Source organism: Delphinapterus leucas, chromosome 8 (genome assembly GCF_059928025.1).
Source record: "Delphinapterus leucas isolate spDelLeu-1000000601 "Yukka" chromosome 8, BTC_Dleu_Yukka2, whole genome shotgun sequence".
NCBI lineage: Eukaryota > Metazoa > Chordata > Mammalia > Artiodactyla > Monodontidae > Delphinapterus > Delphinapterus leucas.
Window position 1 is genome coordinate 58,610,574 of NC_143136.1, and position 26,095 is coordinate 58,636,668.

Here is a 26,095-nt window from a genome sequence, read left to right on the forward strand (position 1 = left end):
CTTTGAGCTAAAATATCTAGTCAGAAGAAGTGTAGCTAACTAGAAATAGTTATCAAAAGTGCTGCTTTTTTTTTTTTTACTTAAAGGATGAAACCTTATGAAACGTGAAAGAGAACCACAGAGTTATAGAGCTATATATCTAATTTGGAAATCAGTGGAAAGAATTTGTGAAATTTTATGTAATCAAATATATTTTGTTTAACATTTCAAAGATATTAGAGACCTCTGTATGTGCTTAGTTGAAAAAAAGGGAATTGAATCTTATAAAAAGTGGCTTTTAGCTAATGAGAACAAGGCATTCGAAAGGTTATATAATCTAGTTTCATAACTAACGGGACATGTGCTTGACATTAATTGAACTTATGTATCCTGAGTAAGCAAACAAATATATTTTCCTACCTGTGTCACTTTATCTTAATGTAAATTGAGAAACCTAATCTTTTTCATTTTTTCACATGATTGCCTCTCTTATGAAGCAAGTGATTGTGAGTGATTGTGGCTGTTCTTATTTTATCTGTCTTTCTCAACTTGAAATCATTTATGAATCAGGCTTTGCATATATTAAGTTGAATAATTTCAGAATTCATTGCCAAAAATGTGCCTTGAGACCAGTTTGATGCTGCAAGGCTCTAAGTTGCCCTGATCAAGCCAAGACCAGGCCACCAACCCTCACATGAACCAAGAAACTGCTAGAAGTCTGATCCAACCCATCCCCTTCCAAGGAGACTCATCTCATGCAGTGGTTAGGTTCTAAAGTCATCATATACAGTTGAACCTTTGAAAAATCCCTCAAATCACCCACAAGATGCAGCACACGTACTTTGTGTATATTGTACCACTTCTCATAAGTCTAATAGCCAGATTCTTCTGCAGGCATTGCTCCTCTTCAATGAACAAGTAATTAGTTGGCACTTGGGAACATGTTTTATGAAAAAGAAAAATGAAGCCTATGTTTTCCTAAGAAAGTGTAGTTGAATTTGCATTCAATGTGCATTAACATGAATTTACTGTATTCTCCTCCCAAACATTTCTTAGATCCACCTTTCCATCTCTGATTCTTCAGCATCTTCACTGGTCTTCCTTCCTGAAGGTATTCATTCCTCTCCAGTGGAGGCTGCTCATTTTCTCATCGCCTGCGTACCATGTGAGCAGTGGGTAGGCAGGATTGGCATCCTCATAGCCACTGTGTACCACTGCTAGGCCATTATTCTCTCTCTTCTGTAAAAACTGCTTCTTTGAGGTTCCTGCTGCCTGGCTAAACTGCTCATCCTCGTTGCTGTCATCTGCTGACCTCACTCGTCATTCCTCCTCATTCATTGAAGACCAATATCTGGCCCACTGTCATCTTCTCTACTCCCAAGTTTTGCTTGTTATCTTGTTTAACTTTAGCATCCATGTGAACTACCCACCAAATTCTCTGCTCTCTCAGTTCCTTGACCTCCTCACCTCCAATGATGTTTTCCTGTACTCCACTTCAGCCACCAACTCCAATGGCCACATCCTGGACCAAGTCATCTGGGAAATACTAAATCCAATAGCTCAATATCTGACTTACTGTGAACTCCTAAACTTCCAGCTACACCTACTTCTTGAACTTCACAGGGACCTCCAGTCTCTAACCGCTCTGCTATCTATCTGTTAGCCATCTCCCATCTTCACTTCTTTTCCTATATAGCTTGGACTCCATCGCCTCAGTGCTCTTTTTTTTTTAAACATTTTTAAAATAAATTTATTTAATTTTATTTATTTTTGGCTGCGTTGGGTCTTCATTGCTGCACACGGGCTTTCTCCAGTTGCTGCGAGCGGGGGCTCCTCTTTGTTGCGATGCACAGGCTTCTTATTGCGGTGGCCTATCTTGTGGAGCATGGGCTCTAGGTGCGCGGGCTTCAGTAGTTGTGGCACGTGGGCTCGGTAGTTGTGGCTCACGGGCTCTAGAGCGCAGGCTCAGTAGTTGTGGCACCTGGGCTTAGTTGCTCCACAGCATGTGGGATCTTCCTGGACCAGGGCTCGAACCTGTGTCCCCTGCATTGGCAGGCGGATTCTCAACCACTGTGCCAGCAGTGAAGTCCCTCAGTGCTCATTTTTTAGTCTGTTATCTCCTCCTCTCTCCTGCGTTCTCTGTGCTCAGATTTCTGCCTCACCACTCCAATGAAACTTCTCTCAAGAGAACCAACAACCACCTTATTGCTATGACTACTTAAACATTTTGTTAGTAGATTTTTACTTTGAATTGTTTTAAGAATTCTACAATTCTGCCCCTTTATTGAGACTAGTCTTAGCCTCTAAGTAGTAACAATTAGTGGGTTTTACTAAAAATACTTTTTAAAAGTTGATTATCATTTTATAAGCTAAATGTCATTTAATATAGTGGGGTTTTTTTCCTTTTCAGCTTTATTACTAAAACATACTTTTCCAAAACTAGGGTAATGAGGTCATTCTACACTATTTAGGTTAATTTACAATATGTTATAATTAAGCATGGAAAACATTATATTCATAATTTATTAATATATTTCTGTGGTAACCATTTAAAAATCAATTTTAATTTGTATTTTGCAGTTGAAGCTTTATATCAAACGACATACCCAGAGTATCTCCAGTACATTTACTTAGTGGCGCCAATATCTCTTATGATGTTAAACCCTATAGGGTTTATCTTCTGTGAAATGCAGAGATGGAAAGACACTCCAAATGCTTCTCAAAACAAAGTGAAAATTGTGGGACTTGGACTTCTGCATGTGTTACAGAACCCAATAGTATTTATGGTTTTCATTGGCATTGCTTTCAATTTTATTCTTGATCAAAAGGTGCCTGTATATATGGAAAATTTTCTTGATGGACTTGCGAATTCTTTTTCTGGATCAGCTCTATTTTATCTTGGTCTTACAATGGTAGGAAAAATAAAGAAACTGAAGAAGTCAGCATTTGTTGTACTAATCCTTCTCATCACAGCTAAACTGTAAGTTTCACTTATTTAACTTGGGGATTGTACTTTGTGAAAGCCTTATTTCGCCCGTTCGTTGGGATATGTCTCTATTTTCTCCATTAAATAGTTTAATAGTAGTAATCCCTCCTAATTGAGTAGTTACAATTTAAAGGAAAATGTGATGTTGGTATATTGTGGAAAGTCATTTCCATGTAGGTTACTCTTTACATTTTACTGTCAGAGGATAAAGACTATTGGTTTACCTTCAGCTTTTTTTTTTTTTTTATTTTGCTGTACGCGAGCCTCTCACTGTTGTGGCCTCTCCCATTGCGGAGCTCCGGACGCGCAGGCTCAGCGGCCATGGCTCACGGGCCCAGCCGCTCCGCGGCATGTGGGATCCTCCCGGACCGGGCACGAACCCGTGTCCCCTGCATCCATCGGCAGGCAGACTCTCAACCACTGCGCCACCAGGGAAGCCCTCCTTTCAGCTTTTATATAATTTTACTTAATATCTTACAGTGTCCTAGTTTGATCATATTTTTAAAGGAATTTTGCAGGATTTCTGAGCTTTCTAAATTTATTAAAATCCTATTGGCCATGATGAAAACAATAATTTTGAATATAAACTTCTATTTCATGAATTTGAGGGAAATATTCTAAAATTCTGAGGGTGGTTGAATATAGGTAAGTCAGTAGGAATGATTATTATTAACCATCTGATCCTAGCCTGTAAATGAAAAGTTCTTAGCTCCTTAGTTGATAGTTCCTTCAGCCTCCTTAGCTCTTTAGACGTGGAGTTATACTTCCTGGTAAAGGTGACATAATTTTACTACAAGATTATCCCAAGGCACTTGGGGCATATTTAACTATTGAATTTAGCTCTTGTATAGACAATTAAATTCATGAGACCAGTGCAATATGAAATAGTATCTATATTTTCAAAATAATAAATTCTGAAGATTACTAATAGTGGTGTTATGCTCTTGGAAATAAAGTATTATTTAGTTTTTTTGTTTAATTTTTGGCTGCACTGCATGGCATGTAGAATCTTAGTTCCCCGACCAGGGATTGAACCCACGCCCCCTGCAGTGGAAGTGTGGAGTCTTAACCACTGGACCACCAGGGAAGTCCCTTATTTAGTTTTTCACAGCAATAAAGATGGTTCTAACAATAATAGTAATACCAACCATTACTTATAAGTATTTAAATATTCTCATTTTAAAAATCTTTTTTCTGGTTCTTTGATCCCTATTACATAATTTCTTCTTCTTTTAATTAAAAAAAAACACATAAGAGTAGTTCTTTACTCCATCTGAGAGCATGTCTGTAGGTGCTGCTGTGACAATATTAACCTTGGTTTTGTTCTTTCTAAAGGAAAGCTCCATTAACTTGCTACTGTTGATATGGTCTTTCTATGGAATCCTGGAGGATTTGTTTAATAATTAACTCTTCACCAGATCTGGATTTCATTAGTTTTCTGCTCTACCTCAGTTATTTCAGTTCCCTTTGCTAAACGTTTTTTCTTTATTAAGATAAAGAGCTAATTGTAAGATACCTGTTTCTCTACTGGTTTTTGAAATCTAACTGAGTAGCATTGTTATCATTACCTGAACCATTTAAACCTCTAATCATAATAAAGGTCCACTTTTTTTTTTTCCAAGAATGAGTTTAGTAATTTTCTTGAAAAAGTTTACTCAGATTGTCAGTCTTCTTTTTTTCTTTTAACATTTCAATGAACTAATAGGGAAAGCAAGAAACAGCAGTTATAATTGCAACTTTTACAGATTTTTTGCAAGAAAATTATTCATAGAACAAAAAAAATTAGTTTTTTTCCTCCTAATTCCTGATGTTTGAAGTATTTCTAGAATATTGTTTTACTTTAAGTAGCTCCAAGTTGAATTTTTTATTCTTTCAATAAAATGATACCTTCTGGGCAGGAGAAGAATAACCTAATGCCAAGTTCACTAGAGCAATTTACTATTTGGGGACCAGCATACTTTGATACCAAGCAAATGATGCCTTTCTTGTTTCTTCAGCCTGGTGCTGCCACTTCTGTGCCGAGAAATGGTGGAACTCTTGGATAAGGGCAACAGTGTAGTGAACCATGCAAGTGTATCGAATTATGCATTTTTGTATGGTGTCTTTCCTGTAGCTCCAGGAGTGGCTATCTTTGCAACACAGTTCAACATGGAAGTAGAGATTGTATGTATATATTACTTTCTAAGTTTGATTGTTTGGTTAGTAGAAAAATGAATTTTTAAAACACAGAAATCTACATTCTTTTATGAGAATTTGATATCTGTAAATTGCCTCATTATAAGTAAAGAGACATTATGTAACATCGTGTAACAAGTGATTTATTTAATCTGGGGTCTTTATTCAGCCATGACTTTTTTCAGTAGTCTCTTTTAGTTTCAAGTATTTTAATGCTGTAATTTTAGTTAAGCCTAAAGGTTATTTACAGAAGGGTAACTTTCAAAATTTGAGGGGAAAAAATCTGATTTATTCATTGATAATCCAACCACCAGATGCAAAATACCACATATTTAGCAATAAATAGCTAAATCAGTTAACATCAATTAGTGTCTAAGCATACTATACATGTTATCTACAGCATTAGAGCAGATGTTTTTGAAATATAACATGAAGGAACTAAATTGTTGACCGAAGCTTAGTTCCATTATTTAATCGGTAGAATGTTTGCATGGTAATTTTTCTCTTTTTGAAATTGCTTTTATTGCCCTATATTTTATGAAATAGTATGGAAGGAAACTGGTCATCAGTTTAAGTAGATCATTGATATGGTTTACTTTCTAGAATCTAGGAGATATAAACATCAGATGTGGGATTTCTAGCATTGTTATATGCAAATATAAATTGAGCATAGACTGGAAGAGAAGCCAAGGGAACTTAACTGTGTTTTCTTTTAAGAACTCTAAGAAAAGGGGAATATGATTTTAGATAACATGCTGGATTCTGTGATGTCTCTTTACTGACTCCTGCTTTTATTTTAGAATGCCTTAATGTGCTGTGGCTAAAGTTTACGAGAATTGTTTAAGTGAGTCTGTGACTCTTCCTCAATTTGACTTCATTTTTTGCAGATAACCTCAGGGATGGTAATAAGCACATTTGTGTCTGCGCCAATCATGTACGTCTCTGCCTGGTTACTGACTTTTCCCACCATGGACCCGAAGCCATTGGCATATGCCATCCAGAATGTTAGTTTTGATATAAGTATTATCAGTCTGGTCTCCTTGGTAAGTATGTTTCAGTGTAAAAATGAATGAGAATCACAGAATGAATTTGAGAATAGCTTGGTAACAGAAAGTTAGGGAGTAAAAATATAATTTCTTATGCAATACAGAAAGCTAAAGCCTACCCATAAAATATAGTATCAGCCTTCTGAGTTTTGTCTTTCCAGTTGGGAGTTAGAGTTATATAACAGACAAGCCATGAGATTTAGTCAAACTTGGATTTGACTCCTGGCCCTGTGACAAACTAGCTGTTATTTCTCTGTGGAGTTACCTAAGCCTCTCTAAGCTTCAATTTTCTCAACTATAAAATACAGATAATAATTTAACGTATTTCCATGGTTTGTTTTAAGGATTACATGAGACAATATATGTAAAAGGCATTCTGAAAATGGTGAATTGCTACATAAATACTAGCTATTGTAGAATCATGTTGTAGGAAGGGATCTTTGGGATTAAGACCAAACATCCATTTAATGTTAATGAAACTTTTGGATATATCTAGCTCAAATTAAATACTTATACACTTGGCAACTAGAGTATCTTGTAGATTGAGTTGCCTGTTGAATTCAAACAGTATTCTGGCTGAAAATAAAAAGACAACTTTTGCTGTTAAAGGAAAGGAGATAAGGATGAATATGTATACTGGCAACAAATAAATGTGTGATTAATGTAATTTTTAAGAAATTTTCCTTCTGTTACATTTTCTTAAAAATGATGCCCGTTGATAAGAGGGCAGTTTCGTAGGGGGAGAGACAATATAAATTTTGATTGACAATGAGGTGAGAAGAAAGAAGGAAATCAAACCAGCATACGTAGCTGACTACTGGGTATCCTTTTAAATATAAAGAATACAGGAAAATTAATCTTAAGGTGGATGACATGTGTTGTTTGAAGTAAGACAGCCTGGAATGTAGATACCTCATGAGCCAATGTGGTGGAATCAAAAGGAAAATTCAAGATAGTGCAGTATAACTGCGTCTCCCACTAAAGCTCCTTTCCTGAAGAGTTGTCTGTGAGCCTGTGTCCCACCCCAGCCACCAAAGGTAGGGATAGTTGGAACGTGGCCCTCCCTGTTCAAGGACTAGTTCTTAAAGACTCTGTCATTTTTGGAGTTAATTTACCATAGGATCTCTCCATGCTTTCTATTTTACTTTACTTTTACTATTAGTTTACCTTAATGCCCTTTTGGGAGCTACACAAGTTAAAGTAAATAAAATATTGCAATTCCTTTTTGAACCAGGATAAGAGAATTCTTTAAAGAGGCTAATAAGTAATTAGTAAAGTAATTATAAAATAAAAGTTAGTAATTAATAAGTGATTATAAAGATTAAGAAACCTGAGTAACTTTTGAACCTCTGTGTTTAAGATCTGGTCTTTGGCTATTCTCCTTTTGAGCAAGAAGTATAAACAGCTTCCTCATATGCTTACAACTAATTTACTCATCGCTCAGGTTAGTAAACCTACAGATAATTAAAGCTGTGTTTTTCTCATTGGTTATATTACTATAGAGGAAAAAAATCGCTTTGTTGGGTTTTTCCAGGTATAAAGTCAAAAGTATTTTTTTACCAAATACAATCAATTACAATTTGATTACAACTAATTTATGCCGAATTTATTAAATACTGCAGTGTGTCTTAAACTATACAAAGTTGAGGCTAATACAGTTGGCCCTCCATATCCATGGGTTCCATATCCTCAGATTCAACCAAAATGGATCAAAAATATTCAGAAAAAAAATTCCAGAAAGTTCCAAAAAGCAAAACTTGAATTTGCCATATGCCGACAGCTATTTACATAGCATTAACAGTGTATTTGGTTTTATAAGTAATCTGGAGATGACTTAAAGTATACAGGAATATATGCATAGGTTATAAGCAAATACTACAGAATTTTATATAAGGAACTTGAGCATCCTTGGATTTTGGTATCTGTTGGGGGGGCGAGGAGGTGTCCTAGAACCAATCCTCCATGGATACAGAAAGACAACTGTAATGACATTTAGTGATAATTTTGCGTTTTTTAATAGAAATAATTGAATCATTACAATTTAAACTCTCTCATAATCTTACTTTTCTAGTTAAATCTTTGCATGTCTCAAATCATAAAGGAAAGAAGTTTACATTTTCTATGTAAACCTTTTCTAAATATAAGGTTAGTATTTAGAATGTTGTCATTATCTATTTCAATTAAATAGAAAGGCTTGTTAAAGCCTCTGTATAAAAAGTTTTTTAATCATAAAACTTGAAGTTTTAGTATCACTAGAATGCAATAGTTACTCAGTAATAATTTTAAGTGAATAATTATAGTTGCTGTGAATAAAACTCATGAGTATGAGTCATATGAGTATGACTGACTGTTTTTTTATAATTTTTTCTTCAGTCTGTTGTCTGTGCTGGAATGATGATATGGCATTTTGTTAAAGAAAAAAGTTTTGTTGGACAAATTCTGGTGTTTGTTTTATTGTACAGCTCTCTCTACAGCACCTACCTGTGGACAGGTAAGTTGGATCATGAAGAGATATTTAGGTCCCCCTCTCCTCCATCACTTGAGGCCTCAGTTTCTAGTTGTCTAGTTGAAGTCTAGTAGTACAGGATTAGGGCATTCACTTGGGCAGTTACACCCACTAACATAGACAGTCTGCAAAGCTGAGTTCTCTTCCCCAATCGCTCCGTTTCTGCCTGGGCTCAGGTGGTTTCCAGTCACATGTCCTTTTTCTTCAGGGTCTTGGGTTCTAGGCCACAGTCAGCACAGCTCCCCTTTGGAGCCATCAAGGGGGAAAGGCACTAGAAGCAGGTAGGGAAAGGAAAGAATGGGCAGAGAGGGATGAGGCATGTGAGGTGTGTCGCAGAGCTCACTGTTAGAATCCAACTGAACTGAATGAAAAATTCTGGCTCTGCCTTAAGCAAATGACTTAACTTTTGCGGTCTCAGTTTTCTTATCTGTAAGCCTGGATTATCACACCTTACAGAGTTATTTTGAGAATCAAATGAAATATGGATGTTTATGCCTGGTACATGGTAGGCACTCAACAAATGTAACTATATTATTAAATAGAGGGAAGAGCAGTAATATGAGAACGAGAAGAACAAGTGAACAAAAGGGTATGGAAAGAGAAGAATACCCAGGAAGAAAAACTATTTTTCATTTCAACTGGCCCCATAAAGGATATTCAAAATGTTTTAGCACATTGCTCTTTTGAAGTATAACATTTATTTGGGTGTGTACATTCTGGTATGTTTGTGAAACATTCAGTCTGGCTGATTTGTATTCATACCACAAATGCAAACCTATAAAATGGCACATAAAAGGAAACTGTAGAATGGTAGCACTGGTTAGGAGGCAGATGTCGGGAAGTGGCTGGGGGCGGGGTGGGGGGGGCGGACAGGCCTTTGATTTCATGCCTTCAGGATCAAAGCAGGACCCATCTCAGTCAACAGCCTTTTGAAGTGAAGCGACAATGTGGCGAGGAATTACAAAATGAATTCAGTGCAAACAGGAGAAGGTTTGTGCTTTTTAAAGGCAAGTACACCTTGCAAGGCATAAGAGTTTTCACGAGCTGTCAAGTGAAAAGAGCCTGAATACTTTATTTCCAAATACAGATGAACCAACTTGATCTCTAATACTTAGGTTTATTAAGGTTAAATTTATAATGAGAATAAGAGAGCAGTATATAGATCAATCTGTCAAAAAGCCCCAAGTTTCTCTGATATCCTCTTCAAGCATGCATACCAAAATCTCTCCAAAGAAGCTGTTCTGAATTCCTTGACCTCGATGAAGAATAACCTTGAGATTATTGTGATATAACAGAATTTTAGACCTAAAAGGTCATTTTAAATCATCCTGTTCAGCCATTTTCAGTTTTACTCATTTGTAAACCATCCTCATGAATTTTGCCATATCTGCATACCACCTGTCCTTTCTTTCCACCTTAAAATTAACTCACTTTTTTTACTTTAATAAATGTAGCCATATCTCAGTAAAATCCCAGGTTTCATGTGTTAGTTAAAAATTTTTCAAGCACATGTTAAAATAAACACATAATTAGTCAAAAAATGTTCCCCCCGTGCCACCTACAGTCACCGCACTTTCGGAAACACGGGTCTAGTTTAAATCTTTCATTTTGCCAATGGAGGAAAATAAGGCCCAAAGAGTTTAACTGATTCAGGCAAGAACTCTCACAGCTTCCTCAGTGAGACATCCAGGCCTAGACTAAGCCTGTTCTTCATATGTCAATATTTTCACAAGGCAGGAATGAAATGATAAATGTTGGAATTTTAAAGAGTGCCCTCACTACTAAAACACAGTTGGCGCTCTTTTGTGATTGGTTACTTGCTTCCCTGGCACTTTAAAAACCTGAAACAGAGTGTGCAAATGCATTGGGAGGAGCACTGGTATTACAGTGTCTCTTGAACTTGAGTACTGTGTGGGTCCTCTATAAAGAAAAACAATTCTCAAGGATCTCAGTGTTGATTTGTATTATTTCTAGCACAGTGTTACTTAATCTGTATAATCTTAAATCTAGGTATGAATTCCTTGTATACAGCTAATATACAATTTTAAAACCAAAGCAAATTCACAGATTAGATTTAAACAAAACTATAAGCTCAGTAACTCTAATTAGCAAAATTAATTGACATGACAAAGGATCTTATTTTGCTAATCTGAATCACAGCTTGAAATGTAAAATGCAACTCATTTTTCTCTGGGTAGGGTTTTTTTTGGTTTGGCCTGGCTCTACTTTGATGTGTGGGTTTATGACCTCGTTATCTTGCTGCTTTTCTCTTCTTCAAACTACCACAGAATGTTCATCTGGGCTATGTGTTGTGATATTATTTGGCCTTCACTTGGCTCAAACTTCAGATAAAACCAGATGTAAGCCCTGAAATAACGAGACTGTACTTTGGTTGTAAGATGGTCATCCAGATGATTATCATTGCAAATAAACCAAAAAGACTTAACATTTCTCACAGAAATTTCCAGATCCCTATGGGTCCACAGATCTGAACTTTAGAAACACTGACAGAGTTGAAGGACTTAACCTTCTGGCAGAAGGCTGGGTTTCTAGTCTTGCTGTGCCCTCTGCTGGCTGTGTAGCTTGGGCAAACCCTTGTTTACATATCTATAAAATGAAGGCATTAAAAAAAAAAAAAATGAAGGCATTAATTTAGAACAGTGGTCCCTTCCAACCCTAAAGTTCTAAGCTTCTATAGCTATGTAGAATTTATTAAATAAGATGTTACTTCTATAAATAATTGGGTATAAGATATAAGGAAAGCTCTTGAAATATTTGTTTAAAACATTTGTTTTTGTATTAACTTTATATTATATTCGTATTAAGGTCCATCATTTAGACTTGGTGAATTTTCCCAAAACAAAACCTGTATAAGAATTGCCTGGGGCTTCCCTGGTGGCGCAGTGGTTGAGAGTCCGCCTGCCGATGCAGGGGACACGGGTTCGTGCCCCAGTTTGGGAAGATCCCACATGCCGCGGAGCGGCTGGACCCGTGAGCCATGGCCGCTGAGCCTGCGCGTCCGGAGCCTGTGCTCCGCAACGGGAGAGGCCACGACAGTGAGAGGCCCACGTACCGCAAAAAAAAAAAAAAAAAAAAAAAAGAATTACCTGTACTTTCTTAGCACCAGCAAAGTGGGGGTGTTTTTATTTTTAGAATCGTTCTGTATCCCGTTAAAAAATTTTTTTTCCAAATATACTTCGATTCCAAACACATCAGTCAAAAGAACAAAATGATTTGGGCTTTTTGAAAAAACTCTTCATGTATTAAACAAGAAGATTTCAGTAAAGAAGCAATGTAGGAGGGAAAACATGAATGATTCTGAATTAAGAAAACTTGCTTCAAAATCTTGGGAAAAGCATTTATTTAAAAGGAGCGAATTCTAGGGCAAGAACTACAGACTACTATTGAAATAAGCTTGGTTAAAGTTCCATGAAGTCTGATCAACATCAAGAGTAATCACCTATCTTTCAATCTCTATTTTTTATTCTTAGGCCTTCTAGCAATTTCTTTGCTTCTTTTGAAAAAGAGAGAAAGGGTACAAATTCCTGTTGGAATCCTCATAATATCTGGCTGGGGGTAAGTTGGTAGTTTTCTGTTTGCTTACATGTTCCCACATACACAGTTACTATTCATCCTCTCTTTTTTTCTCTCGCTCTTTTTTTCTCTCCCTCTAAACTCTTGTTATTATAGGATTCCTGCTCTCCTTGTTGGTATTCTTTTGATAGCTGGAAAACATAATGGAGACAGCATTGACTCAGCCTTCTTTTATGGAAAAGAGCAGGTGAGAAGAGTTTATTGACAGTTCTGTTCTTGAGAATGTCTCTCTTTAGCTTCTTAATGTGTTTTGCTATACTTAAATTAAAATTAATTTTGAAAGTCTATTCCAGTTTATTGCCTATCACACTGGTGATCCTATGTCACTTTGTTAACTCACACCTCAAAATGCAGTAAAGATTCTACATGTCTATAAAAAGGAAAATGAAATTGAAAAAGAAGATTTCACATGTTTAAGTCTGTTTGTAGCTGAGGATTTCCAAATATTTGAAACTTAACTGGGTCTTCTTAAGCATACCTATGAATTATGTTCCCTTTATTGGAGGAAAGGGTGATTAATTTAAAGCCATTTAATAAGTTAGCAGTAATAATAAAAGCCAAGTTCTTGACTTTCAATTGTATCATACATATAAATTTCAGAACAGAAAGTATTTGGGGAAAAAGTGTGCTTGAAAAGCTATTGAGTAGGAGGCTTCTGAGACCTGCTGAATCAGAAATTCCCACGGATTTGTGTGGTTTTTGTGTTTTTTTTTTAATTGAAGTATAGTTTGGTCTACAATATTACATTAGTTTCAAGTGTATAACATAGTGATTCAATATTCTTATAGATTATACTCCATTTAAAGTTATTGCAAAATAATGGCCCTATTTCCCTGTGCTGTACAACACACCCTTGTTGCTTGTCTATTTATACGCAGTAGTTTGTATCTCTTAATTCCACATCCCTACCTTGCCCCTCCCAAAGATGTGTTTTTTAAGAACTTCCTAAAATGATTTTGATTTCTTACCCTTTTTTTCTGTTTTGTAATTTTGAATTTTATTGGATTGTTGTGAGAATGAATAAGATTGTCAAATGACTTAGACTAGTGCTGGTACATAGTTAGTGCACAGTAAGTATTAGCTATAGTCACTTATTTTTAGTATTATCACCATAACAAAGCTTCTAGTTGAAATACACTTGAACTGTGTACTAAAGCAAGCAAAATCTTTGAAGTAAAGAAAAAGTCTATAAGTAATCATTTAGATTACTTGTAGAGGAAACCAAGGACATGATGCATAGTGAACGAAGCATCTAGAAATCTCATTTGATTACAAGCAAACCCTAATTTCTCTTCAAGTAACTTACATTCCTTCCATACTCTTCCTCTTTTTTAAGAACTACTGTTGTAGAGCATTTATAGCTATGGAGATAACGCATTTTCAACCAAAAAAGTGCCCTTAACCTCGTCTACTAAGATTTCAAGCTGGGATTGTGAAAACTGGCCTAACGTCTCTTTGCAACGTTGACAGATGATCATCACGGCAGTCACCCTGTTCTGCAGCATTGTGATAGCCAGCGTATCACTCATGTGTATGTACCGCACCTCCCAAGCAGGACGCTATGAAGTTTTCGACCAGGCTCAAGACCACAAAGCAGCAGAGCCTGGAAGCACTGCTTTCGAGGACAGTCCAGTGCCGATAAATGAACCTGAACCTTTTACAAGTTCTATCCCGGAAACAAGTATGATCCTTAATTATAAAGAAACTCTTACATGCCTGTATAGCCTGTATCCTAAATGTTTTTAAGGAAACTTCCTTGAACTATCTTGAATATCACAGGTATTTATGAAATGAATTTGAATCATAGTCAATAATAGAAAGAGCTTGCAAGTTCATTTATTAGATTCTTGTTTATAAATCTTTTGTGAGGATAATCTTTTTTTAAATCCTAAGACTTCCTTGGTCCTGAGAGTTTAGAGAAGAGTAACAACTGAAGGAAGGCCCTTTCTAGGAAACTAAGCACCTGTGTCTGTTAATTTAACAACATTGTATCAGGTAAGCACCATCAATAAAATGAACTAAAGAGGATTGATTGAAGCAGGGTTAATGGTGAAAGTTGGGAGTTGGCAAACTACAGTGGGCCATCTGTTTCTGCATGTTTCAAGAGCTAAGAATAGCTTGTACATTTTTAAAGAGTTGGAGAAAAATTTTAAAAGACAAATATTTTATGACACTTGAAAGTTATATGAAATTTAAATTTCAGTGTCCATCACATGTTATTGGAACATAGCCATGCTTATTTATTTATATATTGCCTATGGATGCTTTCACGCTATATTGGTAGAGTTGAGTCGTTCAACAGAGATTCAATGGACTGCAAAGCCTAAAATATTTATTATCTGGCCCTTTATAGAAAATATTCGGCAATCCTTGGTATAAGTGAAAATATGACCCTAACCAGTGACTTTGTTAATGTGTTAACGGTTATCGGATTTGCTTCAATTCGTGAAGGGAACTCAGCAATTGAGTATGCATTTTGGATTCATTGGTGCATGTGGAGATTTCATAAACATAGACCACTGTGCTAGGAAGTGTAAATGATGGTACCTATTTTGTTTAGAGAGTGTGTGGAGTAGAGAGATGACTAATCTTAAAACTATTAGTTGTAAATAGCAATGAGTAAAGAAAGAGCAAAAATAAATCTCTTTTTAAAAAGAGATTTTAAAAAGCATTTTAACTAACTTAAAAGGAAGAAGATCCCACAAATCTTACTGTCTTACATTGCCTTCCTTCCTCCCAAACTGGAAGTAGATGGCATGGGGGTTAGAAACACGGATCTGGAGCCAGTCTGCCTGGGTTCAAATCTGACTCTACAATTTACTATTATTTGGTCTTAGGCAAGTTCTCTGTGCCTTGGTTTCCATATTTAATGCTGCTAATACCAACTACATAGGACTGCAGGTTCCCACTACATAGGACTGTAGTTTGCCAACTAGTGATTTACATTAACCCTGCTTCAATCAGGTCTCCTTTAGTTCATTTTATTGGTGGTGCTCACTAATTTCTTTGTCAGATCCTTTGTGATTATATCATCATAATTTCATTCTTTTGAGTCCTCTTGACTATTTTCTCTTTTAAAACAGAAGTTCAAGGATTATGTGTATGCTTTCACTAAGATTTTAAAAGCCACTTTTCTGAAGTCTCGAGTACTTTTCTGATCATGCCCAGCATCCTTTGCTTCCTCGCTTTCTTTGTGTACTCTCACATTTATCCTATAAATCCATCTACTTTATGTTTTCAGACAGGGCGTAAAGACCACCACTCTCTACATCTTCTTCTCCTGCGAGGGTTTTAGAACTGGCCACCAAAGGCCTGTGAACATGTGTGGGGAGTCCTAAACTAAGTGTCTTAAGCCCGGAGACTTCTGCTACGTCTCTACTGTCCTTTAAAAATAGCAAATAAACAGTACCATAGATGTTCTTTAAATCCTGTCATCGTCATCTCTAGCAGGAAAACTGGCTTGCACCTTTTGTATAAGTAAATGGAGAGCCAGAAGACAGCTATGGCTTATCTCAATAGAAAACCTTCTGCAGTGTTTATACTTACCTCTCCTCTTATCTCACTGCTTTATAATTGCTTTATAAATTTTCAGTATAACCCACTAGAGTGTAAGTGCTGTGACTGACTTGCCCATCATTATAGCCTCAGCACCTAGCATGGTATCAGGCTTCCTATACATGTTTAGTAATATTTGTTAAATGAATGGATAGATGCATGGGTCGATAAGATGTGCCATGATTTTCTGAAGCTACCCTGAAAACTCCTGTGGCAAAGCACTTGTTTATTTGCCTATTCACCCATGTTCCTAGGAAAAAGGTTTTTAAACCTGTCTGGTTATTTTCCTTCCCTAAAGCCTGCTCTCTTCTGCTTTGCTAGTAGTATTAACACATAACACATTAGATGTCCAGCCTGGCCTCCCCAAATCTCAGTAATCCAAAGTAGTTCACTCCCTTCTGCCCCTCGCTACACATTTGTCAGAGACACATGATTTGCTTACACTCTAAGTGTGGAATTATAATCGAAAGGAAAATTAACCTATTTTAATATGAGAGCAAAGGTTCAGTTAATAAAAGAGAAGGCCATATCATCTCTCTTATATATGGAATCTTAAAAAAAAAAAAAAACAAGCTCATAGATTCTGAAAACAAGATTCGTGGTTGCCAGAGTCAGGGAGTAGAGGGTAGGAAAAATGGGTGAAGGGGGTCAAAGGGTAAAATAAAAAAGTAATAAATAAGTATGGTGTATTACTGAGCAACATACAGACATACATACATAAGTGAGAAGGCTAATGGGGCACTTACACATCCTTCTTACATTTGAAGGGAAAAACTGCCATATGTGTGTGTTCCCTATACATATGTCATTGGAATGGGCTGGCTTTATATCTGTTTTCTTAACAATTTTATCTTAGTGAATTTAAGCCTTCAAATTTATGAAGGTAAGAGGGCAAGGCCAGCTGATTTCTGTATTTTCTTTTCGATTATTCTGTGGCATCGTTATCTTAAATTTAGAAAGACATTTGTAATAGCTTATTATAGATTATAGTCTTTATACTTTGAAATCTTTTTTTGTTTTGTTTTTAAGAACACTACTGAAAAATTAAAGCACATTATCAGTGAAAGTTTCAGCCTATGAATTGTTCCTTTTTAGTACATTAAGTTTTAATACAGTTTATCACTGAAGTTATTCTATTATAATCCATGTCAAGGAGCACCGTGTCCATATATATGAGATGTTTTAAAGGACACTGCATGCAGTTCTCTGACTATATAGAGGTAAAATTACAGCTCTATAGCAGATGTCTCAGTATGACTTGTGTAAACCAGTTTACCTATAAACCAGCAAGAGGCTTTCAGCAGTATATATCTAAAAATAAAAAAAGAATACAACTGCTTTTACTGCATCTTCTAAACTAGTAGGAAACATGTTCTTGAAAGAAGTGAGTTTTGAGCTAAACTTAGAGGAGGAGAGGGTTTGGATGAAATCTATGTCAAATTAGGCCAGGAGACTCAAACATGAAGTTTGTGGAGGACAACTAGAGAATTGTCCTGAAAGAAGGGAAGGGCCTTTGTTGAATAGTGGGAGTGGTTGGATAGGGGGAGAGGGGCCGAGTCCTAGAGAGCTTTCAAATTCAGGCTAAGGAGTTTGAATTAGCTGCAGTTAGCAATAGAGCATTAGTGCATGTTTTCAAGGAGAGATGAAATCAAAGCTGTATTTTAGGAAAGTGGTCAAATTCTTATTTCCCAAAGCACAGTGGAAACTAATAAAACAGCATGGATAAAAACATTTTCCTTAAAAAAAAATTAATGAATTATGGGAATTCCCTGAGGGTCCAAAAAAGATATCAGCTGGAGAACAAACAAACAAAAACATTTTCCTTGTCTCACACAAAGAAGAGACAATATGTAAAAGACTGATCCTTTGTCTGCCACTCTTTAAATGTTAGCTTCTGTACAAGCACATTTGAATCCTTTTTTTTTTTTTTTTTTTTTGCGGTACGCGGGCCTCCCACTGCTGTGGCCTCTCCCATTGCGGAGCACAGGCTCCGGACGCACAGGCTCGGCGGCCATGGCTCACGGGCCCAGCCGCTCCGCGGCATGTGGGATCTTCCCGGACTGGGGCACGAACCCGTGTCCCCTGCATCGGCAGGCAGATTCTCAAGCACTGCGCCACCAGGGAAGCCCCTGAATACTTTTTGATAGATACCCATACAATGTGGCTGTATGGAAAATTTGTGTTTGTGTATGAATGAGTTTGTTTTTTTTTTTTGTTTTGGGGGGTTTGGTTTGTTTTACTTGGCATCTCTTCATGCTGTCCATTCCTGTTGTGCTTGGACTCTTCCCTCACATGGTATTTTGTCTATATAGGTTGCTGCTTCTGCTCCATGGGAAATGGTGAATTATGCTGCCCATCCACAGAACCAGTAGCAAACATAAGCACCAGTGGCTCTGTGACTCCCTCGTTTGAGGAAAGTAAGTGCCTCTGGCAGGGAGCTCAGCTCCGTGCTCTGTGACGACCTAGATGGGTGGGATGGGGTGGGTAGGAGGGAGGTCCAAGAGGGAGGGGACGTATATATACATATAGCTGATTCACTTCATTTTACAGCAGAGACTAACACATCATTGTAAAGCAATTATACTCCAGTAAAAAAATAATATAAATATATATTTTTAAAAAGAAAGAAAGAAAAGTAAGTGCATCTGGGCTATGAGGATGGGCCTAAGGAACAAAAGATTCCTTATTCTTATGCCTTAAAAGAACTCTATATAGAATTTCTATAGAAGCTACTGTTTGAGAATATTCTCAAAGAAAGTACAAATAGTATAATAATTGTGCATACATAGGGTACTGATTTTTAATTTGCGTGGAATTTTTCCAATAAATTTAACCCAAGTGATAATTCCAAGAAGTTTGCCCTAAGGACCATTATTTTTTGGGGGCTCTTGTTTTAGAAGCTGAGACTTTTCCCCCACTCCATTCCCCCAGGGCCAGGACTAATTAGTTAGTGCTTAATTACATTTGGAATCCATGTGCTTTAAAATATGCCCTTTCTTATAAAATAAGAAAAATCTTTACAAATAATAACCTTTTGGCATATAGACTAAGAGACTAAATCACATTTATGGTCTGAATTCCAAATTAGTTAAGACAGCTGAATACATTTATGTGAAATTGCAGTGTACCTTCAGTTGATCATGCTTATTTTTAATCAAAGTAGAAAGGGAAACGCTAAAAAGTCCTCTTTATGATGGAGCGTACGTCAACTGTTTTGCTGTCATTATGTTTTTATATAAGAAATGTTGTGAGGATTATAAGAAATGATGTGTGCAAATCACTTAGCACAGTGAGTGGTATACAAACTAAATGCTTATTAAACATAGTAGCAGCAGCAGTAGTTGTTGTTATTATTCAGGTGGGATTTATACTTGACTGCTTTCTGCTGGCTAGGAATGAATCTTAAATAGTAGAATTCATATTTCCACAGAAAGAAGTAAAAATACATCAGATGTTGAGCCTTCACTGACTTTCAATAGGAAACCCCTCCTGGCACTCAGATACATGTGTTTCAAGTTTTGTGTGCCTCTTTTCTAAAGCTAATATTTCTTTACATCAGAATTCCCAAGGGTTTGCCTTGCTTTTTCTTCCCTATACAGTATACCTAATAGTAAAGTCCATTAGCAAACTCAACATGTGATTTGATTCAACAACCTTTTTTACCCCCCCAAAATCCCCTTACAATTTTCTTATCTATCATTTCTCCATTAATAATGCTGATTCCTGAAAATTTTTTTTAATTATAGGGGCTTATTAGATCTTCTGATCATATTTTACAAAAATTATATAGAATGAGAGCCATCATATAAGGACTTCATCTGCCCACATAATTTAGTACCATTCCTAAGCCTGAAATAAAGAAAGTCTAAGGGAAATCAAACCATGGACAAATGCGAATTTTTAGAGTTTAACAATGTGATTAATTCCTTGTCGCCAAAACACTGACACACCACAAAGGCAAAATAAATATCGCAATGTGTAAAAAAGGGGAATAAAAGATAGTAAAATTTATTTTTATCCATTTTTATAATACTTCTACATAATGTTTTAAGACCAGGTTTATTATATATACTGCTAGAATTTTTCTACACCAGTATGTACCCAAATAATTGTTATAAAATAGGATCATACTACAGAAACTGTTTGGCAGCCTGGTTTCTTTTTACTTTTAACCTACTTTTATTGTGAACATTCACCTGTGCCATTAGCTATTGTGCCCTACCATGTTTAATGGTTGTATATGTTCTTTTCTAAGAAGAGCCTTTAGGAAGTATAAATTTTTGTTCGCTTAAAGGTAAGAGCTGTAAAGTTGTGTTTTTTAATCTCTGACTTTTTGTAATAAGACTGTATGTTAGACTAGCATCTATTTTGTAAAAATGTTTTCCCCTGCATTTGATGCCTTAGATATAGTGGAGCTGAGGTGGGAGAATTAAAGGTTTCTTGTGAAAGGCCCCTCACTTCTCTTTTAGGCCAGAGAAGAGTCATGTTGTGATTTGGACTTAGTTCCATATGTGAACAGAACAAAGTGTATAATATTTTTTATTTGGTTTCTTAAAGGTCTTTTCTAAGGCAAATTTTAAACTCTTTAATGAAAGGCAAGTGGTAGTAGTAAATTTGTTTTGCTCTTAGCCAAAATAGGGTATTCGTGACCTATTTACACCAAGGTGTAGATTTTTACATTTTTACAAAATTACCCCAAGGTGTAGATTTATCACAGGTGAAACTTGAGTTATTAATTTAGCCTTAAAAAAGTGTGTGGGTGTGGGTGTTACATTGTTAAATAATGTAGAAGAGAACCATTGCGTACTACTTGTATTTTGGGGGGATAAAAACATTCTACAAGTAGAACTCTCCTAAAACAACATGGAGGAGACTTCCTTGGATTTCAACTAAAATAAAATACTGATTCTGAGCTGAATGTGCATATGTGGTGGTTTGTTTAGGAAGTCATTATGAATTTAAAATGCATTCAGATAAAAAGCTCTGATTACAAATTATTGTACTTGCTGTTTTATAGATGAACATTGTGTGAGTCGCTGTAACTCCCAGAGCTGCATATTAGCCCAGGAAGAGGAGCAGTATCTACAGAGTGGAGACCAGCAACTGACTCGACATGTGTTTTTGTGTTTACTTCTCATCATTGGCCTGTTTGCTGTAAATGTTTCTTCTGATTTTGTTTTGGGGCCATTTCTTTAAATGTTTGGCAAAGGTTTTTTTCAGGCATCTGGAGAAACTTAGTTGCTCCTTCACAGGGGGGTGGCAGTTCAACCATCTGAATCCTAATCTTGAGCTAAATGTTTTTTGGGGGTAAAGAATGAATAATTCACATTACTCTGTTGCCTAAGTGCTTCAATGGCTTATTTTGCTTAGAATACTTACTCATCCTATGCCTTGAACCTAGAATTTGGGGTAAAACCAGGCATCTCCATGATGTGTACAGGACCACTTACTCCTAACATCCTTGACTGACTTCTGTGGATAAATGACTACATGGTCTCTCAGAAGATAGTCCTCAGATAAATAAACTTTTAGAAATAATTTTATATTATGAAAATAACATAACCACTTCATACAATGGATACTTACAAAATAGAGAAAAGAGGAAAAATATCCATCATACTACTGCCTTCTCTTTTTCAATACATTTTTCATGGTTCTAATAATACATTCAGATTTATGTCTTGCTTTGTGACTTATGTCAAGCATTTTCATATTGCTGCAAAGTGTTCATAACCATTACTTTAAATGGCTCCTCAATAAACCATAGAGGAGAAGCATTATAATTCACTCAACCACTTCCTTATGGATCTATGGATCATTCCTAGTTTTTCAGAATGCTCTAATAAACATCTCCGTGAAATATATTTCCTTATGATAGATTCTCAAAGTTGGGAAACCTGGATCAAAGAATATAAATATTTTTGTGCCTTTGGATGCATTCTACTAAGTTGTTTTCCAAAGAAGTAGTATAGGTTTGTAAAGTACTCTCACCAACATTGAATATTATAAATTTTTTATTTGATAATTTTATAAGTGAAATATAGCACTTCATTTTTTAAATGCATTTCTTTGATTACTAAAGGGTTTTTAAAAAATTAGTTCTATGTCCTCTTTAGTGAATTACCAGTTATTGTATACTTCTTTGTGATAGTTCAAGTGTAACTTGCCTAGCGATGGGAGATGGACCATATAACCCATGAAGAAACCCCCTTACCCTTTCCAAACTGGGATGCTCATTACATAGAATCATATAAGCCAGCACCATTTTAACTGCTGTTTAAGAACAAAAATCAAGAAGTAAGAAATGCAGCCAAGAACTGCTGCTCGGTGATGTGATTGTTTTCACTGTGTAAAACTAATTTTAAAATCAGACCTGTCTTCGGCTAGTCGAAGTCCTGATGTATTATGTAAGCTTCTGTATTATGGCTCATGTCTTCTTGCTTCAAATCTGATCAGAATAGATGCTGCTTGAATGACATCTGTCAAGAAGAGAGGTTGAAACCTCTTGTTTGAAAGACAGAGCCTCTATATTCTCTTGGTGTTTTTCCCTTTAGTTCTTTTCTTCCTAATTGTTAAGTAGATAAGTTATTGTACTATGTTCTGGATAGAGAGAAATGATTAGCTTGCTTCATTTTAAAGTACTATTTTCTCCTTCCTTTACAGAATCTTTCCAGTTGTTTATGGTGGCTATTCAACCAAGAGCCTGGGAGACTGTATGTTGAGTTACAGTTTTTCTGTGCTGTGTTTAACTTTGGCCAGGTATTTATTTACTGAGAACTTTGAGGGGTTTTTGTTTTCCTGGATGGTTTGATGGTGGGGGTGGGGGGATGGTACGGATGTTGTTGTTTTCTTTTAAATCAAAAGGGTTTAGTTTGTTTGCCAGCTGCTGGTATGCGTGACAGCTGACAGCTGCTGCCTATCTCCTAGTAGAGATGAATTATTATATTGGTTAAAGTCATCAGAATGCACACTGAGTGTTTCAATCAGAAATACCAAATAGTTTTTTGCTTTGGTTTTGAGATAAAGAATGATAATTTAGCAGGGACAAGATGTTCCAAGTTCTTTTTAAACTTTGTTGTGGCCTTAATAAGTTACTTTGGCAAAATGACTTAACTTCTCTGAGCCTTTAGTTTAGCAACTTATTTTAATGCACATCATTTCATTTACATTTTGATGTTTCTTGAACTACAGGTACTTAAATCCTTTAAAAAAAATCATGTGGTATATAAATAAAATTTGACCAGGGATAGTAGATACCATTCCTTGAGAGTTTACTATATGCCAAACATTTTTAAGCACTTTACATTAATTATTTCATTTAAACATCACAAGAATATCTGCAAAGTAGACTTGTCACCCCCAGTTTAAAAATTAGAAATTAAAATTCCATGAAGAACTAATATGATAGGTGCTGTTGTCTTTGTTTATGTCACTATTAAAATGGATATTTAAGGGTAAATGATATTTTAGATATTGGGAAAATATTTTGATGTAAAAATTTAATTGTCTTCAGTCCCTTACTTTATTTTTAAAGATTTTTTTTTTTTGGATGTGCACCATTTTTTTTTAAGTCTTTATTGAATTTGTTACAATATTGCTTCTGTTCCATGTCTTGGTCCCTTGGCCACAAGGCATGTGGGATCCTAGCTCCCCGACCAGGGATCAAGCCTGCACTCCCTACATTGGAAGGCGAAGTCTTAACCACATCCCTTACTTTTTAATTAAAGAATATTAGTCCCAAGATTAATTATCAGGTTGAAAAAACTACAGTACTTGAAATCATTGCGCTTGCCTATTAAACCTGAAATAATTGGCCATATGAGTTAGTTAACATTTATAAGTAGACACTCTTGCAAGTTTTTCCCTAACATTAATTTCTTGAAATATTTCCAGTTTGCTTTGCCTTTATTATGGGAGCAAAAATGGCTATATTTAGACAGACAAGTGACCTATCAGTTTATTATAGACAGACATGAGCATCCCAGGGCTACTTGATGCCCACCTCACTCTGTGGTACTGTCCAAGATTTGATTTTGTACCCAAGAACTATAAAATACTAGGTTGAAAATCTTAGTCTTACTCAGCATTTTGCATTCAGAAAGCCCACTCCAAGCTGAGCCATCCCAGGACTGGGACTGACAAAGCTCCGCAAACAGAAGCTAATGCCAGGAATGTTGCATTTGAAATATTGTCCCCACAGCTTATGGCTGAAGTGCTTCAAAGGAGGGAGACAGACACAAAACCTGCTCCCATTCCATTTTTCTCTTGGGGAGTTGTGGTAGTAAGATCATTCCCTTTAGGTGGTTTATAATTTGAGGTGAAGACAGGTAGGTCCTTCATGTCATTGCATTTTCCATCCCACCCACACCAACCTGCTCTAAAATCCTTACCCCACTGTGCCTGACAGATGGCAGTTCCCAGCCTCTCATCTCCCCAAGGCAGTCCTGATTGTCCTGATATGTGGCTAATATCTGGTGCTAGTTTGCCTCATCACTCCCAAATTCTTCAGACCCTTTCCCTAAACACTAGCCAATTTCATTTCACATAAATTTTTTTCAGTTACTTCATTATAATCAGAACCTATAGCACTTGTTAATTCTATAATTTCTGAAGTTTTAACAGAAAAATAATAAAGAAGTACTTAAGCATAATGGGAGATATTTTATTTTCTTTTTAGAAAGGGGAAAAAAGTCATATAGCCCTTAAATGTTTTCATTTTTCTCCAGTAAGCTAGCTTGCCAATGTGGTTGTTCAGCACTCACTTTTTTCACCCATCATAATTAGTAGGAAAGATGATTGGGAAGAGGTAGCCAAGGACCATACAATCATCCCTCAGTATCTGAGGGGGACTGGTTCCAGGATACCCCTCAGGTACTAAAATCCATGGATGCTCAAGTCCTTCATATAAAATGGCACAGTATTTGCATATGACCTATGCATGTCCTCCTGTATATTTTAAATCATCTCTAGGTTAGTTCCATCACCTTAATTGCTATGTAAATACTTGCCAGTATGCGGCAAATTCAAGTTTTGCTTTTTGGAACTTTCTGGAATTTTTTTCCCAAATATTTTCAATCCACAGTAGGTTAAATCCATGGATATGGAATCTGTGGATACAGAGGATTGACTGTACGTGCCATCAGGCACTGAACTTTAGAGGTATTGCCTGTGGGTTCTATTTAAAATGTTGCTCTAATCACTAGAGGTTTACTTCCCCAAGCAATAAATATTTTGGCTTCCATCATTTCTCTGTCTTAAAATTTATTTTAGAACTCATAAAATATAACTTTTTTTTCTTCCATAGGGATTTATTTCCTTTGGCATCTTTGGATTGGACAAACATTTAATCATTCTACCCTTCAAAAGAAGGTACTTTTAGTTTTGAAATAAAGCTGTAACTGTAAAGGTGATGACAAAGCCATTCTATTAAGATACTTATATTTTTAAACCTTTAGAAACTACTAGGAAACCACAGAAAGGTTATCTGCTGATTCACATATTTGTTGTAAATAATTGCCGAGAAAATGACAGAAGAGCTGTCATTAATCCAACATTTTAATTTGTATTTTAACAAGAATTGATGGACACTGACTTCTATCTATGCCATTAACTACATAAAGTAAAATGAAACTTGAAAATGTATTTAGAAATGGAAATAGTAGGTGATGTGCCCCCAAAGGTCTATATTTGATTGTCTTTCTTGTTTGACAACAGGATTTCTCTTTCTGTCAAACCGACAATTTATAGAAAACTCAAGTTTTCTTCTTTCTAAATTTCAATTTTTTTAAATTAACTTGGTGAAGAGTTTCTTTGAATTCAGATCAGGAATTTCTTTATGAAAAATAATGAAATGCGAACACTTCACCTTGGGGGTGGGAGGAAGTGGTGGAGGTAGAGGGGTGAATCCGTACTTCCTCATTTGTTTTCAAAGTCAAAATTAGTAGAAACTAGAAGTGCTAGTGGAATTTATCCTATTGCCTATATAAAAAGTGCCCAGTAAATGGTCCCTGGGCATTTAGCAACTAAAATATAGTTGCTAGGGTCACAGTCCTTTCATGAAAGAAGAAAAGCATAATAGGAAAGTCACTGCACTTAGTTATTAGCTTCATAATGTTGATTGGTTAAAAGAGTCAACAGATCTATTGCCTGGGCTGGCAAAACATAATTGTTTTGTACTCCAGGTCTCACTATTTGTGTCTCTGGTACCAAAATTGGAAAATGATTAAATAATATACTTGATCTCTATACGTTATT

At 36.0% G+C, this 26,095-nt stretch overlaps 1 protein-coding gene across 2 annotated transcripts in view; it reads left to right on the top strand.

Annotated features, from left to right (window-relative positions):
* The window catches only part of GPR155 (G protein-coupled receptor 155), a 43,398-nt gene that overhangs the window by 10,788 nt on the left and 6,515 nt on the right, over nucleotides 1-26,095 (top strand). For both annotated transcript variants that reach the window (XM_022570070.2, XM_022570069.2), the window contains exons 3-14: nucleotides 2,560-2,959; nucleotides 4,963-5,128; nucleotides 6,028-6,183; nucleotides 7,547-7,630; nucleotides 8,560-8,677; nucleotides 12,184-12,268; nucleotides 12,383-12,473; nucleotides 13,757-13,967; nucleotides 18,154-18,258; nucleotides 20,859-20,995; nucleotides 22,505-22,600; nucleotides 25,146-25,210. In XM_022570070.2, coding sequence (XP_022425778.1) covers nucleotides 2,560-2,959; nucleotides 4,963-5,128; nucleotides 6,028-6,183; nucleotides 7,547-7,630; nucleotides 8,560-8,677; nucleotides 12,184-12,268; nucleotides 12,383-12,473; nucleotides 13,757-13,967; nucleotides 18,154-18,258; nucleotides 20,859-20,995; nucleotides 22,505-22,600; nucleotides 25,146-25,210 — 1,714 coding nt within the window. The remainder of the gene's footprint in view (nucleotides 1-2,559; nucleotides 2,960-4,962; nucleotides 5,129-6,027; nucleotides 6,184-7,546; nucleotides 7,631-8,559; nucleotides 8,678-12,183; nucleotides 12,269-12,382; nucleotides 12,474-13,756; nucleotides 13,968-18,153; nucleotides 18,259-20,858; nucleotides 20,996-22,504; nucleotides 22,601-25,145; nucleotides 25,211-26,095) is intronic.